This window comes from Scyliorhinus torazame, chromosome X (assembly GCF_047496885.1).
Source record: "Scyliorhinus torazame isolate Kashiwa2021f chromosome X, sScyTor2.1, whole genome shotgun sequence".
NCBI lineage: Eukaryota > Metazoa > Chordata > Chondrichthyes > Carcharhiniformes > Scyliorhinidae > Scyliorhinus > Scyliorhinus torazame.
Genome location: NC_092738.1, coordinates 30,427,264 through 30,442,933, shown reverse-complemented (window position 1 = coordinate 30,442,933; position 15,670 = coordinate 30,427,264). Strand labels below are relative to the sequence as shown.

The window sequence follows — 15,670 nt, the reverse complement described above, 5'->3', positions numbered from 1 at the left end:
TTCTCCTACCCGCCCCGCCACATTTCTGCGTCGACCGGCCGGCGGAAGTCTCCGTAACACCGGCCGGTCAATGGGGTTTCCCATTGTGGGGCAGCCCCACGCCGTCGGGAAACCCCCCGGTGCCGGCAAAACGGAGGCTCCCGCCAGCGGAGAATGACGCCCCAGATCTCCAGCCTAACAGTGTCCAGCTGCTAAGTGGCAAGGAGAGCAAACATATTGGGTCAGGGAGAGAAACGGAAGGCTTAGGATCTCCAGAATGGGTGGGTAGAGACAAGACACTGGGTTGAGGGTGTATTTGAGATCAAGCATTTGAATGAGGTCTGTAAGGGACCGTTGCTGGAGCAATTGGAAAATGGGATAGCTACATTTCTTAGTGTGTTTGTGAGTTAGGGATTTTTATATCGTGGGAAGGGTGAGCAACGGTTACAGAAGCTAAATCCAGAACATTTATTGGATAGAATGTGATTGATTTAGTTGCACAGAACAACCAATCAGAAATGACATTGTTAACCACAGTTGTGATGTGGGAAAAGTAGCAATCAATTTGCACACAGCAACCCCCCACAAACAGCAGTGTGATAATGACCAGAGAATCTGTTTTAGTAAATGTTGATTGGGCATAAATATTGACCAGGATGTTGGCGAGAACACCCCTGTTCTTCTTCCAATTCAGCAGGGCACCGTCCGAAAGCTAGTGATTTGAAACAAACCTGTTGGACTTTAACCTGGTGTTGTAAGACTTCTATGATTTACAAGAGCATACCATAATTAAAGTTTGGTTAATCGCAATGCCAAATAGTAAAATTATTTATTTAAACTGTTAACTACTAGAATTAATTTTCTTTCTTTACGTATCTTCTTTTCTGCAGTCAGCTGACAACTCAAATGGTTCAATGATTCCCAATAGGACAGCTAGAAACTTAGGTACTCTGGTTGACAGACACTGAAGGCCCCTATTGACATGACATCAATCATGCCATTGCCTCATTTGTTGACTGCTTTTGGTACTTTAAGAACCACTTCAACTGATTCATTGATGTGTTGGCAGATAATGGCTTTTTCGCTATTTAGTCAAGACCAGGGAACTTGTTGACACATCCAGTCAATAATTGTCTTCCAAAATTGTTAGCAGAAAGTGGCTGCCTTTGTTTGTAAATGTGTGGATGAGCTTTCCTAATAGCTCAGCTACTAAATGCATTGCCCATTGTGAAATGGTCATATAGATCAAGTTCAGTTTGGGTTGTTTGCCAATCTCAACCAAGGTGATAGTGGGAATGATACAGTGGGCCTCAGCATCCCTGTCAGAGGCAGGGAATATAAATCAGCAACAAAAACAGAAAATACTGGACAATCTCAGCAGCTACAGGAGAGACAGGTAACTCTGGCTTTTGACTGGTGTTTGAAACTGCAGCCCGGACACAATTTGAGTTTCATAGATTATCATAGAATTTACAGTGCAGAAGGAGGCCATTCGGCCCATCGAGTCTGCACCGGCTCTTGGAAAGAGCACCCTACCCAAGGTCAACACCTCCACCCTATCCCCATAACCCAGTAACCCCACCCAACACTAAGGGCAATTTTGGACATTAAGGGCAATTTATCATGGCCAATCCACCTAACCTGCACATCTTTGGACTGTGGGAGGAAACTGGAGCACCTGGAGGAAACCCACGCACACACGGGGAGGATGTGCAGACTCTGCACAGACAGTGACCCAAGCCGGAATTGAACCTGGGACCCTGGAGCTGTGAAGCAATTGTGCTATCCACAATGCTACTGTGCTGCCCATTGGTCATTGAGTCAGAGATAGTTATTAATAATGATATCAATAATATCTCTCAGACATACAGCAAATAATTAATAAGTAGTAGGTCATGAAATGCTATAAATGTGGAAAACCCAATCTTCATCTCCTTCATTTTACAAAAGCTATCTTAATATCAAGAAACAACGAAGAGGAAAAATTATGGATTTCACTTTATTTTATTGCTATATTTCAACACAGTGACGTCAGACGACTTTTCAGCTGGGAGCTGTAATTTGTCCATCATAATCCAGTTTGATGAAGACCGATTTTCTGAAAGATCAAACGTGATTGTTATTTTTGTCGGAAACCGGTTAGCAGTATGAGCTGATACTTGACTAGACTAGTACTCCAAATATAGATGTTTGTGTGTGCATGTATATGTGTGGGGGGAGGAGGAGGAGGTGCAGGAGGGCAGAACCTCTGAGGCAGTTCTTCCAATTCTCTGTGATAAATTCAGTGGAAGATCAGTGGCGAGATGGTAGAAACCATGTTTACACTGTGCCTCTGGAGTTTTCCTGGTGGTTTCGGCAGGTTATTGGGAAAACCGCCGCAGAAATTCTACATCCGAGTATTTATCTCGGGGTAGAAATTCATTGCAAAACAAGTAATTTTGTGTCTGCTGTCTGTTAAATGCTCTGCCTGATATTGAACTCGATAAAAGTGAATATCATCAGATAGATAATATGAAGTTGTCCATCTTCGGTGACATTTTTACCTCATACTTTCTTTATTTGAAGGGGTATCATGAATAATGGGCTGGATTCTCCCACCTGCCTGCCGCAAGAGCGCCGCGGGTGACCCGTGTCGAATGGAAAAATCCATTGACCTCGGGCAGGATTCTCCAGGCGCGGGCGAACGCGAGCAGAAAATCCCGTTCATTATGTGTGATATATGCAATATGCCAATTGTACTAGTTTCACAGTCAACACAAGCTGTGTAATGTAAGTTGGGTGTCCAGCTACCTGAATTGAATGCATCCTGTGGCTTGAAGTGGGGGCTCGGCTCCCACCATCCAAAGAGTCAGCAGAGAACCCTGCCGCCTCTAGCAGGTCCGATGCCATATTACGCTCTAATGGGCCTTGATTGACACCTCCTCCATCGCCATGGCAAAACTGATGGAACCCAGTGTTGCAAATTATGGGAAATATATCAAAAGACATATTTCCCTCACTTGTATCTTGTTTCATGAGATCCACCCACATATCGTATCTGTTTGTGACGTCACGTTGCAGCTGCACCTCCCTGCCACCCCCCATTCATCTCTGGCTTCATGGGCCTGGTGGCTCCAAATTCAAGTACTCAGATAATCGTGCAGGTCCCCATTACCAACACACATCCCATCCTATAAAGCTCGGTGCACGGAATATGAAGTCAGAATATTTATCCCATAGCATCTTATATAGTATATAAAATTATAACAAAAATGAAATGCTAACATACATTGTTAATCCAGGTGATGTAAGACGAAACACGGGTCCAAACTGTTGGTTTCATGTAGGTGTCACAGCCTGCGGCAGCGACGAAGCTGGTGGCTCCATGAACCTCAAATACCCCATCTCGCTGACAATTTAGAGGTCCACCCGAATCTCCCTGTGAGGAAAACCATTAAAAGCCTGTTATATTTAGTTCCCACTTTGTGCGCGAGGTTGGGGCTGATACAGCTGAAGGTGGTGTATAGAGCACACTTTACAAGGGCGAGGACGAGCCGGCTCTTTAAGGGGGCAGAAGATGTGTGTGAACGTTGCGGGGGAGGCTCCGCAAACCACATTCATATGTTTTGGTCCTGTCCAAAGCTGGAGGATTACTGGAAGGAGGTTTTTAGGGTAATCTCTAAAGTGGTGCACGTGAAACTGGACCTGTGCCCTCGGGAGGCCATATTCGGGGTGTCGGAGCAGCCGGGTTGGAAACAGGTGCGGAGGCAGATGTTGTAGCCTTCGCCTCATTGATCGCCCGAAGGCGGATTCTGTTAGGGTGGAGATCAGCCTCTCCACCCTGTGCCCTGGCATGGCGGGGGGACCTGCTGGAATTCTTAACGCTTGAAAAGGTCAAATTTGAACTGAAGGGAGGGATGGAGGGGTTCTACAATTCATGGCCGTTATTCATTCTGGACTTTTGAGAATTGGATCACATCGAACATTAGGGGGGTTGGGGGTTGGGGGGAGGGGAGGCTGTGTGTGTTAATGGTGACTGTGGGTGATTCCTGATTCCTTTTTGTCATTTGTTTATGTTAACATGCGGGCCAATGTTTGGGGTTTGGTGGAAGGATGGGATTGTTGTTATTGATATGGGATTGACATTACATTCGTTACTGATTGTTGTTTATTGTTGGGTGTAAATTTGGGAGAAAATGTGAAAAAGGAGGAGAATAAAAAATATATATATTTTTTAAATTTGGTTCCTCAAATTGGAGTATGTAAGATCTATTTAATTTTTTTTAAATCGGAGCCTTGCCCGCTGGTGGCTATCTTTGGGGTCTCGGACTCGCCGGTGCTGCAGATGGGGACGAAGGTGGATGCTTTTGCCTTCGCCTCATTAATAGCCCGACGCGAGTTCTGCTTGGGTGGTGGACTCCGTTTCCGCCAAGTGCTTCATCCTGGTTGAGTGACTGTATGGAGTTTTTGTACTTGGAGAAGGTCAAGTGCTTCATGAAGGGTTCTACTTCATTGCTGCCTCATGGCGCCGAGGTCCCAGGTTCGATCTGGGTCACTGTCCGTGTGGAGTTCGCACATTCTCCCCGTGTCTGTGTGGGTTTCACCCCCACAACCTAAAGATGTGCAGGGTAGGTGGATTGGCCACGCTAAATTGCCCCTTAATGGGAAAAAATGAATTGGGTACTCTAAATTTATATTTTAAAAAATGAAGGGTTCGACTTGAGGTTGCAGCCTTTCATTTCATATTTCAGGGAGTTGGTCACTGTCACATATTAGGGAAGGGGGCATCTGGCTATGATTTGTTTGCTTTTTGGGGGGCAGAGGGAGGGAGGATAAATTTGGGATTGTTTTGTGTTTCGGTTTTTTTTTACTGTGCTATAATGACAAGTTTTCTCAATAAAAATATTTAAAAATGTATATATTTAAAATCTATTTGTCAATCAAAATTCAAACATATGAAATAGGAGCCGAAGTATGACATTCAGCCTTTCAAGCCTGCTCCACCATTCGATAAGATGGCAGATCTGTTTGTGTTTCAAGTTCTACATTCCCATCTACCCCCGAGAACAAAATGGGGAACAAAAATCCAGGAGGAATAAAATGAAAGAGAAACAGGAAGGTCGAGATACAGATAAGGAGAAAAAATGTGAAGAGAAATATTGAAAAGAAAATAGGAATAAAAGAAAAGAGGAATGAAAAGTGAGCAAGAAATGGAGACAGAGGCTGATGAGAAGAAAGGGTCAGAGAGAAAAAGAAAGACTTGCATTTATATAGCACCTTTCAAGAGAACTGGATGCTGCAAAGCATTTTACAGCCAATTAAATGTAGTCACCATTAGAATGTAGAGAAACAACACCCAATTTGAACACAGCAAACACAAACAGCAGCGTGATAATGACCAGATAATCTGTTTTTCTGATGTTGATTGAGGGATAAAAATTGGCCGAGACACCGGGGTAATACCCCTGTGCTTCTTCGAAATAGTGCTATAGGATCTTTTATTTCCACTGAGAGGGCAGACCGTACCTCATTGAACGTCTCTTCTGAAGGACAGCAGACTGACAGTGTACATTGCCTCAGTACACCACTGGAGCATCAGCCTTGGTTGTGGGCTCAAGTGGGATTTGAATCCACAACCTTCTGAGGTGAAATTTCTCCTACTAAGCCATCGCTAGCACGATGAAGAGGCGACGAGGCAGCTGGTCTCAGTAAAAACAAGATATAGCTGGATAAATGTTTGATGAGGGAAGGGATTGAGGGTAATGAGAGATAGAGAGGTGCTTCATATTTCACAGACTTTGGGACTTGCTGGCTGGAACATAAATGGCTTTTTCCAGTCCTGCACTTCTGTTCCAGTGCTGAGAGATGAAGAGAAAGGAGAAAGGAAATTGGAAATAAAGGGTAAATACGGCCTCCGTGCAGTGGCCTTCCTGGGACTCAAGGTTATCAAAAACTTCTTCAATCTGTCAACTGAAAGAGAGTATCCGAGATTATTACCTGACAGCCAGCAACAATGCCATCACCTCCAGCACACACCATGTTTCGTGTGACATAATGACCCCACCATGCGGGCTCGGAACATACTTCGAAGGCAACAACCTTGATGGGAGCCTGTTGAAGGGTAGGATTAACTGTCCCACCACCTGCAACAAGAAAAGAAATCCAGTGTTACTGTTCCGTTTTTGTCATTCACTTTTCTTACAGTCCCCATTTTATGGTGGGAGCGTGAGGTTGGGTGTAATGCCTGGATCTGGTATGTCTCTCTTGTGGGGTCCATGAATTGGATTCAATTTGAATTGTTTTTTGGAGCAGGCAAGGAGCTGGATTAGGAGTTTGCCCCTGTCCACACTCTGAGCTCTGGCTTTGTAACTCTGATTAAATAATAATCTAGCACCATATAAACTGCATGACTATGGAAACACTGACAAGCAGATTGAAGACCATTTAATAGCTTCTAACCATTCACCTTCCATGTATACATTCCAGTTTGAGTATATGTATCTGATGAAGCCAACTTTTTTCTTGGATTAATATAGTGTGCACTCATGGAAGACCCATAAAGGGGTCTATGGTTTTATAATGCAGGTTTATTGAAAAATAACATTTAGCTGCTTGCAGAAAAATTCTGTATCCCAGTGTATTGTCTTATATGCGTCGACCTCCAACATTACAAAGCTGTGAGGATTTGAAGAAGCAAACAATGAAGGATGAGGAAGGAGCAAGCAAGAAAAGAAATTAAGAAGAAAACATTCAAATAAAACAAAGGAACCTGAGAAAAATAGTGCACTCAGGGCAAAAGACAGTATTGCTAGCCGCCTACTGCAGCTACAGTATGTGTTAACGCCCACAGTGCGACAGGATAAATAAATGTGGTGAACAATTACTCCTGAGTGAGTCTTTGTGGGTTTTGGTTTCTATTTATATACCTGTAGGATGGTTATAATTAAAAAGATGGGTTGTTTAATGTGCGTTTCTGTAGTTTTAGCAACCCAGGAAACAGCTGAAGGTGCTTTGTGGCATCTTTGCCCTTCTGTCTCCTCTGGTCAGGATGGCAATTGGGAAGATACCAACTTCACTGTAACTGGCAGTGCCAAAATTATTTAAGTGATAGAGGTTGTGGTTCAAAATAGGAGAGAGGAACGATATCATTGGGAATTTTATCTATCCGATGGCACTGGATGATATTGATATGATTTTAGTCAAAGTTAGCCATGATTTGCAAATGATGGGAATACATCAACGACAACTTATATTTTTAAACATAACTTAAACATTAAAAAAAAAAAAAATTTAGAGTACCCAATTCATTTTTTCCAATTAAGGGACAATTTAGCGTGGCCAATCTACTGAGCCTGCACATCTTTTGGGTTGTGGGGGCGAAACTCACGCAAACACGGGGAGAATGTGCAAACTCCACACGGACAGTGACTCAGAGCCGGGATCAAACCCGGGACCTCAGTGCTTTCATAGATTCATTCATTCATAGAATTTACAGTGCAGAAGGAGGCCATTCGGCCCATCGAGTCTGCACCGGCTCTTGGAAAGAGTACCCTACCCAAGGTCAACACCGCCACCCTATCCCCATAACCCAGTAACCCGCAGGGCTAACCCACTGCGCCACCATGCTGCCCCTGTAACTTAAACATAATAAAACATCCTGTGGCACTTCACAGGAGCATTATAAAGCAATGTTTGAGATTGAGCCAGATAAGGAGATGTTAGGACAAGTGACCAAATTCTTGGTCAAAGAGGTAGATTTTAAGGCATATCTTAAAGGAGCAAAGATGGGTAATGGGGTGACAAGTTTATGGAGGAAAGTCCAGGGCATAGAGCCTAGGCATCAGAAAGCATCATTGGCTACCAATGATGGAGTGATTAAAGTCAGAGGATGCTCAAGAGGCCTGAATGCCAGGCACAAGGCATAACTCTTTGTGTGTGCAGAACATGTTGTGTCTTCAGGGGTCTTGCCTGCTGGCTGGAGAGCTGGCAAGAGAACCGTGCTGCCTCTTTTCAGGAATGGCCGTCGAACCACAGCCAATCAGGCAGTGGCAAGGCCAGCGGCAGGTCTTCCCCTAGAATCAATGCCCCAGGGTTGGAAGTTTCAATCAGAGACCAGTAGCAGCGCCACTGGGGAGGCCATGACTACTGCTGGAAGGACATGCATCGGAATCCCAGGATCGCAGAGTGGCCCAGTCCACAGGCAAATAATGTGGGGGGGTTGGTTTTGCAGGGTGGGGGTCAGAGGAAAAGGGGTGTGGGTCTCAGCGGGGCATCCCTTTCCTGAAGGGGAGCTTCCTTCGAGCCGGGGCATCCCTTTCCTGATGGCCAGTCCCACAATCCGGCACTGAGTGCCTTTGATTGAGGGATGCCCCTCTCCCCCAGAAGATTCTGCCCACAATGTCACCATGGCAAAAGGAAGGGTCCGTTAAAATTTAAATAGCCATAAAGTCTACATGACAACAATCAATCGCATAGATATAAGCATGGAAGCTGCTGGCCACTCTATGCTGTGGAATGGCCAATCCCCATGACCCATCCAGACTGACTCTCTGTGAAGAATGCAAAAGACCCGGAGGCTAGAACTCTTTGAAGTGAGCAGAATTGTTGTTGCATTAAAGATGCAGCGGGTGGAAAATCCTGATGTGACCTGCGTCTGAAGGGCTGATTTGTTTTCTGATAAAGTTTGAAGATGATTAGTCGAAAAAGACATAAATGTGCATGAGTTCCTAATTACCTACTTCGAGTGTAGCCCCAGCCAGTGACGTAACACGGATAGTTATTTGGTAACGTGGCATCTGCATTGGGCAATACTCCAAACTGGACATACTGGTTCAGGACAGCATCATTCGCCAGGTAAAGCAAAGCAATGTCATTCCTATAAAATGAATTGTTTTTCTGCGTAAATCTCTTTGTGATTGCTTTTATCAATATGCTGCAGGTACACCTTAAGACTTAAGACCTGTCCATATAGTGGTTTGTGAGAACCTACAGTCTAGCTGAGTTTTTGATTATGTACAGTATTTAAGTTTTTTTTCTAATTTACCTCCCCTCCAATCTTGAAAGCACTCAGTCCTGCTGGGGCACGATTTCATATGCCCCACTCACCCTCTGCTACCACATCCAACTGGCTACATGCCAGCTCAGATGATGAGTGTCAGCAGGCTCTTCAACTGTATGTTGTAGGGAAATCACAGCTGAACCTGATGTTTTCCTTCCCCAACACACATTTTTCTCAGTGTCACTAGTCTAGTCCAATTAATGAGTTAATGAACATTATATACTCAATGCAGCGGAACAGGGGTGGTGCAGTGGTTTGCACTGCTGCCTCACGCTGCCGAGGACTGGGGTTCGATCCCTGCCCTGGGTCACTGTCCGTGTGGAGTTTGCACATTCACCCCGTGTCTGCGTGGATCTCACCCCTCACAACCCAAAGATGTGCAGGGTAGGTGGATTGGCCACGCTAAATTGCCCCTTGATTGGAAAAATCGTTTTAATAAAGAGGTTTCCGAGGATGAAGAACCTTCCGAAGAAGGGGTCTCCTGGGCCAAAGATGGTGCGTGGGTTTCACCCCCACAATCCAAAGATGTGCAGATTAGGTGAATTGGCCACACAATTTAAATTGGAAAAAATGTTTTAAAAATGCAGTGGAACATATTTTTCTTCAGCCCAAACAAAACTGCACTAACAATGAATTACAACGCTAAAGAGGTTGTAATCTTTTTTAAGGACTTGAGAATGCAGAAAAGTAGCAGCCATAGAATCATGTGCAAATCATAGAATCATAGAATTTACAGTGCAGAAAGAGGCCATTCAGCCCATCGAGTCTGCACTGGCTCTTGGAAAGAGCACCCAACCCAAGCCCACACCTCCATCCTATCCCGGAATTCAGTAACCCCACCTAACCTTTTTGGACACTAAGGGCAATTTAGCACGGCCAATCCACCTAACCTGCACATCTTTGGACTGTGGGAGGAAACCGGAGCACCCGGAGGAAACCAACGCAGACACGGGGAGGACGTGCAGACTCCGCACAGACAGTGACCCAAGCTGGGAATCGAACCTGGGACCCTGGCGCTGTGAAGCAACTGTGCTAACCACTGTGCTATTGTGCTGCCATGATGAACTGGATTTAAAAATTACTATGGGGTGGCACAGCGGCGCAGTGTTTAGCACTGCTGCCTCACGGCGCCGAGGACGTGGGTTCAATCCCGGCCCTGGGTCACTGTCTGTGTGGAGTTTGCACATTCTCCCCGTGTCTGCGTGGGTTTCTACCCCCTCCCCCCAAACCAAAGATGTGCAGGATATGTGAATTGACCACGCTAAATTGCCCCTTAAATGGAAAAAAAATTTACGATGGTGTCAACACATTTCTTATTTATCCAAAAATATAGTTACGTACCCAACTGCAAGGTCACCAGTCCATCCTTCGTGGATAATGATATTTTGAACAAAAATGTACTGTTCGGTTTTGTCATCCGCATAAATGTTGTGATCACCCAAGACTACGCGGTATGACACACCCGCGCTGTTGATTAAAGGAAATGATAAGTCACTCCAAACGAAAGTGGTGGAGAAGGCTTCAGATAACAAAATCTCAAAATCAGACCTTTCTGAACAAGATCATTAAAGAGATGCCATTCATTGCCTGATAAAGTAGCTAGGGTGATACTGCTACTTTTGTTACTCTGGTAATAATTACTCATTTGTAATGGTGAGCTATGCTCATTTTCAATTTTCTTTGGTATTTTAAGTAACTAATTTTATCCATTCCCAATCACAAAGGTTTTTCATAACTTTTATTTGCAAGTTGAATAAACTATTGCCAAACTGGAGTCAATGGGAATCAGGGGTAAACCCCTCTGCTGGCTGGAGTTGTACCCGGCACAAGGAAGATGGGTGTGGTGGTTGGAGGTCAATCGTCTCAGCTCCAGGAAATTCACTGCAGGAGTTCTTCGGCATAGTGTCCTGGGAACAGCCATCTTCAGCTGCTTCATGAATGACCTTCCTTCCATCATAAGATCAGAAGTGGGGACATTCATTGATGCCTGCACAATGTTCAGCATCATTCAAGACTTGTTGCTACAAGAGCAGGTCAGAGGCTGAGGATCCTGCAGTGAGTAACTCACCTCCTGACTCCCCAAAGCCTGTCTACCATCTACAAGTCACAAGTCAAGAGTGTGATGAAATACCTGCCACTATCATTTGCCTGGATGAGTGCAGCTCCAACACTCAACAAGCTCAACACAATCCAGCCCGCTTGATTGGCACCCCTTCCGCAAACATTCACTCCTTCCACCACCGAACAGTGGAAACCATATGACCCATCTACAAGATGCACTGCGGGAACTCACCAAGGCTGCTTTCCAAACCCACGACCACCGCCATCTAGAAAGACAAGGACAGCAGATACATGGGAACGCACAGCCTGAAAGGTCCCCTCTGAGTCACTCACCTTCCTGACTTTGGAATATATTGGCCGTTCCTTCACTGTCACTGGGCCAAGATCCTGGAAGCACCTCCCTAACAGCACAGTGGGTGTATCTACACCATATGGAATGCAGTAGTTCAGGGAGGCAGCTCACCACCACATCCTCAAAGGAAATAAATGCTGGCCTAGCCAGCGAAGCCAATATCCCATAAATTGTTTTTTTTTAAAGCAGGAAGAGAAAGACACAAAGAAACAGCACAAGAAAGATCACAGATTTTGAAACCACAAAGGTAGAAAATAATGAGAATGCTTCTGTTTCACAGAATACAGTGAGACTGACACAAACTTGGAACAGGTTAAACATTCATAGTAATCCTGCTGTAAATCTGTCAAAGAGTCTAAATCAAAATCATTCACCTATCGACACAGTGAGCGGCAGTCAGTACCCATCGCTTGAGGATCAGGGTGCCACCACAGGTGTGGTACCAGTAACCAGCATAACCTTGAAGGGAGACCTGTAAGAAAGAATTCAATTGGTCACACACTGCACGAGACTTCACATTTATGCAGAATATATTTCTAACAAAACTGTATGAAAGGTGTTACTTTCAACAGTGTGGAAAATTATTGAATTGTGTTAGATCTTTAAATAACGACCCAGGTTTAGATGAATAGAGGTAGAAATTCATTTTGGCAAGTCATGTAAAGTTTTGCAGTATCAAGTGGGCCATTATACTCCCCGCCTGATATTCACTTCCATTTTCTGCACTAGAAACCAATATCAAGAGGGAAGATGCATGTTGTCCAAAGCAGGTTTCTACCCCAGACTTTACAGATGTTTACTCACATAACAACACTGTAGCTATGATTGTCAGTTCTTGGATCACATTAAAGGCAGTTAAGTGCTTTCACTTACTCCTGTTCTCTGCAGAAAGCAAGTAATTGCCTTTGGTGTGGTTCAAGAGCTGTTAATCATAGCTAGATGTTTATAAACATTGCGGTTAGTTTAACAGCTTGGTACTTGAGATCCATTCAAGTGTGAAGGGAAATGAGATTAAACAATCCAGGCAGTTGGTTGTGTGCAAGCTGTCAATCACAGCCGAGTAAAACCAATTCCCTTGACGTGAATGAAAACCTTGCAGATCAAAGATCTGAGGGGATTTAAACCCAGCTGATATGTTTTTTGCTTTCTAGGAATTTACAGGGGCTGTTTTCTCTGCTTTAGGCAGCAGGTGTAGGGCACAGGTGAATTTTAAAGCAGTGATTTTTTTTCCCCCACTGTCTCTGTCTGGACTGCTCTCTAGCTTCCAGGCAGGGGTCTCTGTAATGAGGGGTGTCCCTGGTGGGGGTCTCTCTTCTGGGGGTCTCTGTAAATGGGGGACTCTGCTGGGGGTGGTCTGTTGGGGGGGGGGGGTTCTGGTTGGGGTGGGGTGGGCAGGATTTGCATTGTGGGGGAGAGGGGGGCCCTCCGCTGGACTTTGGGGGCAACCTCCTTAAAGAGTTACCTCGAGGTCCCCCACGCCAATCCTGGCCCAAAGGGATGGTGAATCATGCAGGCTTGGAGACTCTGGTGCCCAACCCATTAATAATGTGCAAATGGGTCAATTTGACTTATTCCCATCCTCCCGCTGGCATGAACCTCGATGCCGCCGCCAGCAGGTTCTCTTGGGTCGGCAATAATAAAGTGCTAAAATGTCCACATTCAATGTCAATGCTTTCGTAGAACAGGATGTGATAACTGGTGAGAAGTCCTTGGAAGAAGTAAAAGGTGTAGCTAGGCACTTAAGAGATGGAGTTCCACCTGCAAGCCCGAAAACCGGAAATTTTAAAACAGGCGGAGAAACACCGAGAGGTGGAAATTGAAGACAGATAAATTAGTGGCAGAGACATTAAGATTGGAGCCGCAGAAAGTGTAAGTGGAATTTGAGGCGAGGGAAAAAGAGAGCGAGGCAGGAAAGGGAAAGGGAGAGAGAGAGAATTTGTATGTTTTGGTGGCAGGATTTCCAGGAGAGAGAAAATGAAACAGTGTTTAAATTAAAACAGCCCGTGCTGAGAAGGGAGGATCCTACTGTGTCCATTGGAGACGCCCCTAGCTCAGACTTCATAGATTATCATAGAATTTACAGTGCAGAAGGAGGCCATTCGGCCCATCGAGTTTGCACCGGCTCTTGGAAAGAGCACCCTACCCAAGGTTAACACCTCCACCCTATCCCCATAACCCAGTAACCCCACCCAACACTAAGGGCAATATTGGACACCAAGGGCAATTTATCATGGCCAATCCACCTAACCTGCACATCTTTGGACTGTGGGAGGAAACCGGAGCATCCGGAGGAAACCCACGCACACATGGGGAGGATGTGCAGACTCCGCACAGACAGTGACCCAAGCCGGAATCGAACCTGGGACCCTGGAGCTGTGAAGCAATTGTGCTACCCGCAATGCTACCGTGCTGCCCCTTAAGGGATTAGGCAGTCAAATTTGCCCATATAATCCCTAAGGTGATAAAGAAGAGGTGGATACTTTACCTCTTGCAAATGGGTAACACAACAGTTAAATTGGCCGGCCCAACACCTGTCTCTGTTGCTGCAGACCAGAAAAGCTCACAAGGTTTACTCCCTCTTGCCTGATGAAAGTGCAACAAACTATAAGGCAGCAAGCAGGCCTATTTTAAGTGTGTACCAGTTGGTGCCAGAGGCATACCATCAGACGTTGGCCTGACCAAACGTACCTGGAATTTGAATAGTCTAAGCAGCTTGCTTTTGACAGATGGGTACAGACACAAAAATTGAGGCCACTTACAATAACCTTAATGGCAGCATTTCCCCTGCTGAAAACATTCTTGCAATTTCTGCACAGTGTCTGCAGCCAGGTCTGTTATACTTCACCCTTGTGTATTTTCAAGGGGTTTTGGGTGGATCTGTCTGTGGCAGCCATTTCAATATCCAGCACTTTGCATTTTAATGTCTCTTCCTCGACAATGACGGGTTTAGGAAATGTCTCTCTTCGCACTCCCCTGTGGGCGATTTGTTTGTTTTTCTTTGGAAGGTAGCCTTGTATTTTTAAGAAGTTTGGTCTCATTTCAAATTGCAATATTTCCAGTCAGTTGAAAGTTTGAAAATCGTTATTTCAAAATTAAAGGGGCATAGCCTCTTGACAATGTCACATGGATAGATGTCCAGACACTTAGCTATCCTGTCATATTGTCCAAGAGAATGAAGGGGGAAAAAAGGGCAGTCCTGGTCTGTGCTGAGTTAGCAGCTTTCCACTGAGACAGGATTAGGATTAGGGAGCTGCAATTTCCCTTTGCACCCCTGGGTTAGGGAGGCAGTAAGCAGACAGGACCCCTGATTGCTGTCCAGTAATTGCCAGCACTTGACGTATTTGCTTCTCATAGGATGTGGGGGGATATTCTTTTTAAAATTACATATAATTAATAAAAACATTGATAGTTATTTTCTTTTCATGGGGTTCAGGTGAACGGAGGTAAAAGGTCACTGAAAATTAGAGGAAAGAATTTGGTCAGATATTATTTTTTGTTTGAAATTAATGGCAAATCTCCCACTGCATCGTAAGGCCTTAGTATAACACTATTGTGAGCCAGGCAGAGAGCACTGAAAATTGGTGAGGGGACTCATTAATTCAAATTCCCACGAGTTCGTAGAGCGCTGATGGTAATCCATGGTGGTGGATAAGAATGGTTGGATTTTTCATACCTGCCATGGCCACGAGTTGGGCTGTGCCTCAGTCCCTCCAATGACACGTTCATCTCCAGAACAGAGCCCTGTAAACATTGAGGAGATTTAATGTTTTCATTATAACCTTTACTAATCGATATTTACTACCTTTTAAACTTATGTAATCAGGAAGTCTGTAAGAAGCATTGTATCTATCTACTAATGTGACAAATGAAACTTGAAGAACTTTCAGAGCGGCTCAGGTACTGTAAGAACCCTGTACTGCAGAATTGGCCAACATTTTTTCTTTGTGGTCCACAAGGTAATTGTGGATGAGGAAGACCATTCGGCCTATCTTAGTTCAGCCATTGAGAAAGACCCTAACATTTCTTAATTGGGGAATGCAATTTGTTTTTAAATGATTCCAGGATTGGTTCTCCTTAGCCCACCAGTGAATATAAAAAAGTGAAGTTGTACTTACCGAGCAGGACAAGGCTCACTAAAATCTCTAGTCGCAACATCACGGTGGTTGTGCTGCAAGAGCTCCTCTTAACTCTACTGCCTGGCATTTATAGGCAGATATATCAAATACCTGACGCAGACTGGA

General features: G+C 44.8%; 1 protein-coding gene and 1 long non-coding RNA gene across 2 annotated transcripts in view; one reads left to right on the top strand and one right to left on the bottom strand.

Moving 5' to 3' along the window:
- LOC140405476 (uncharacterized) overlaps window positions 1-6,841 on the top strand; it is a 24,287-nt gene extending 17,446 nt beyond the window's left edge. The window contains exon 3 of the long non-coding RNA XR_011938623.1: window positions 4,923-6,841. This is a non-coding gene — a long non-coding RNA (uncharacterized lncRNA). The remainder of the gene's footprint in view (window positions 1-4,922) is intronic.
- LOC140405475 (chymotrypsin-like elastase family member 1) lies at window positions 1,965-15,670 on the bottom strand. Its single transcript, XM_072493950.1, has 8 exons — window positions 15,545-15,670; window positions 15,103-15,170; window positions 11,804-11,901; window positions 10,358-10,483; window positions 8,697-8,833; window positions 5,956-6,101; window positions 3,248-3,397; window positions 1,965-2,077 (listed from the first exon to the last, which is right to left on the bottom strand). The coding sequence occupies exons 1-8, from the start codon at window positions 15,630-15,632 to the stop codon at window positions 2,048-2,050; spliced, it is 843 nt and encodes a 280-aa protein (XP_072350051.1). The 5' UTR covers window positions 15,633-15,670; the 3' UTR covers window positions 1,965-2,047.

Excerpts from the sequence above, each read along its gene's own strand:
- LOC140405475 (XM_072493950.1), bottom strand. The coding sequence starts at position 15,632 with ATGCCAGGCAGTAGAGTTAAGAGGAGCTCTTGCAGCACAACCACCGTG. Across the intron at positions 10,484-11,803 it reads GCCGCTCACTGTGTCGATAG|CGCGGGTGTGTCATACCGCG; the intron begins GTGAATGATTTT and ends TTTAATCAACAG. Across the intron at positions 8,834-10,357 it reads ACTGGTGACCTTGCAGTTGG|GAATGACATTGCTTTGCTTT; the intron begins GTACGTAACTAT and ends TTCATTTTATAG.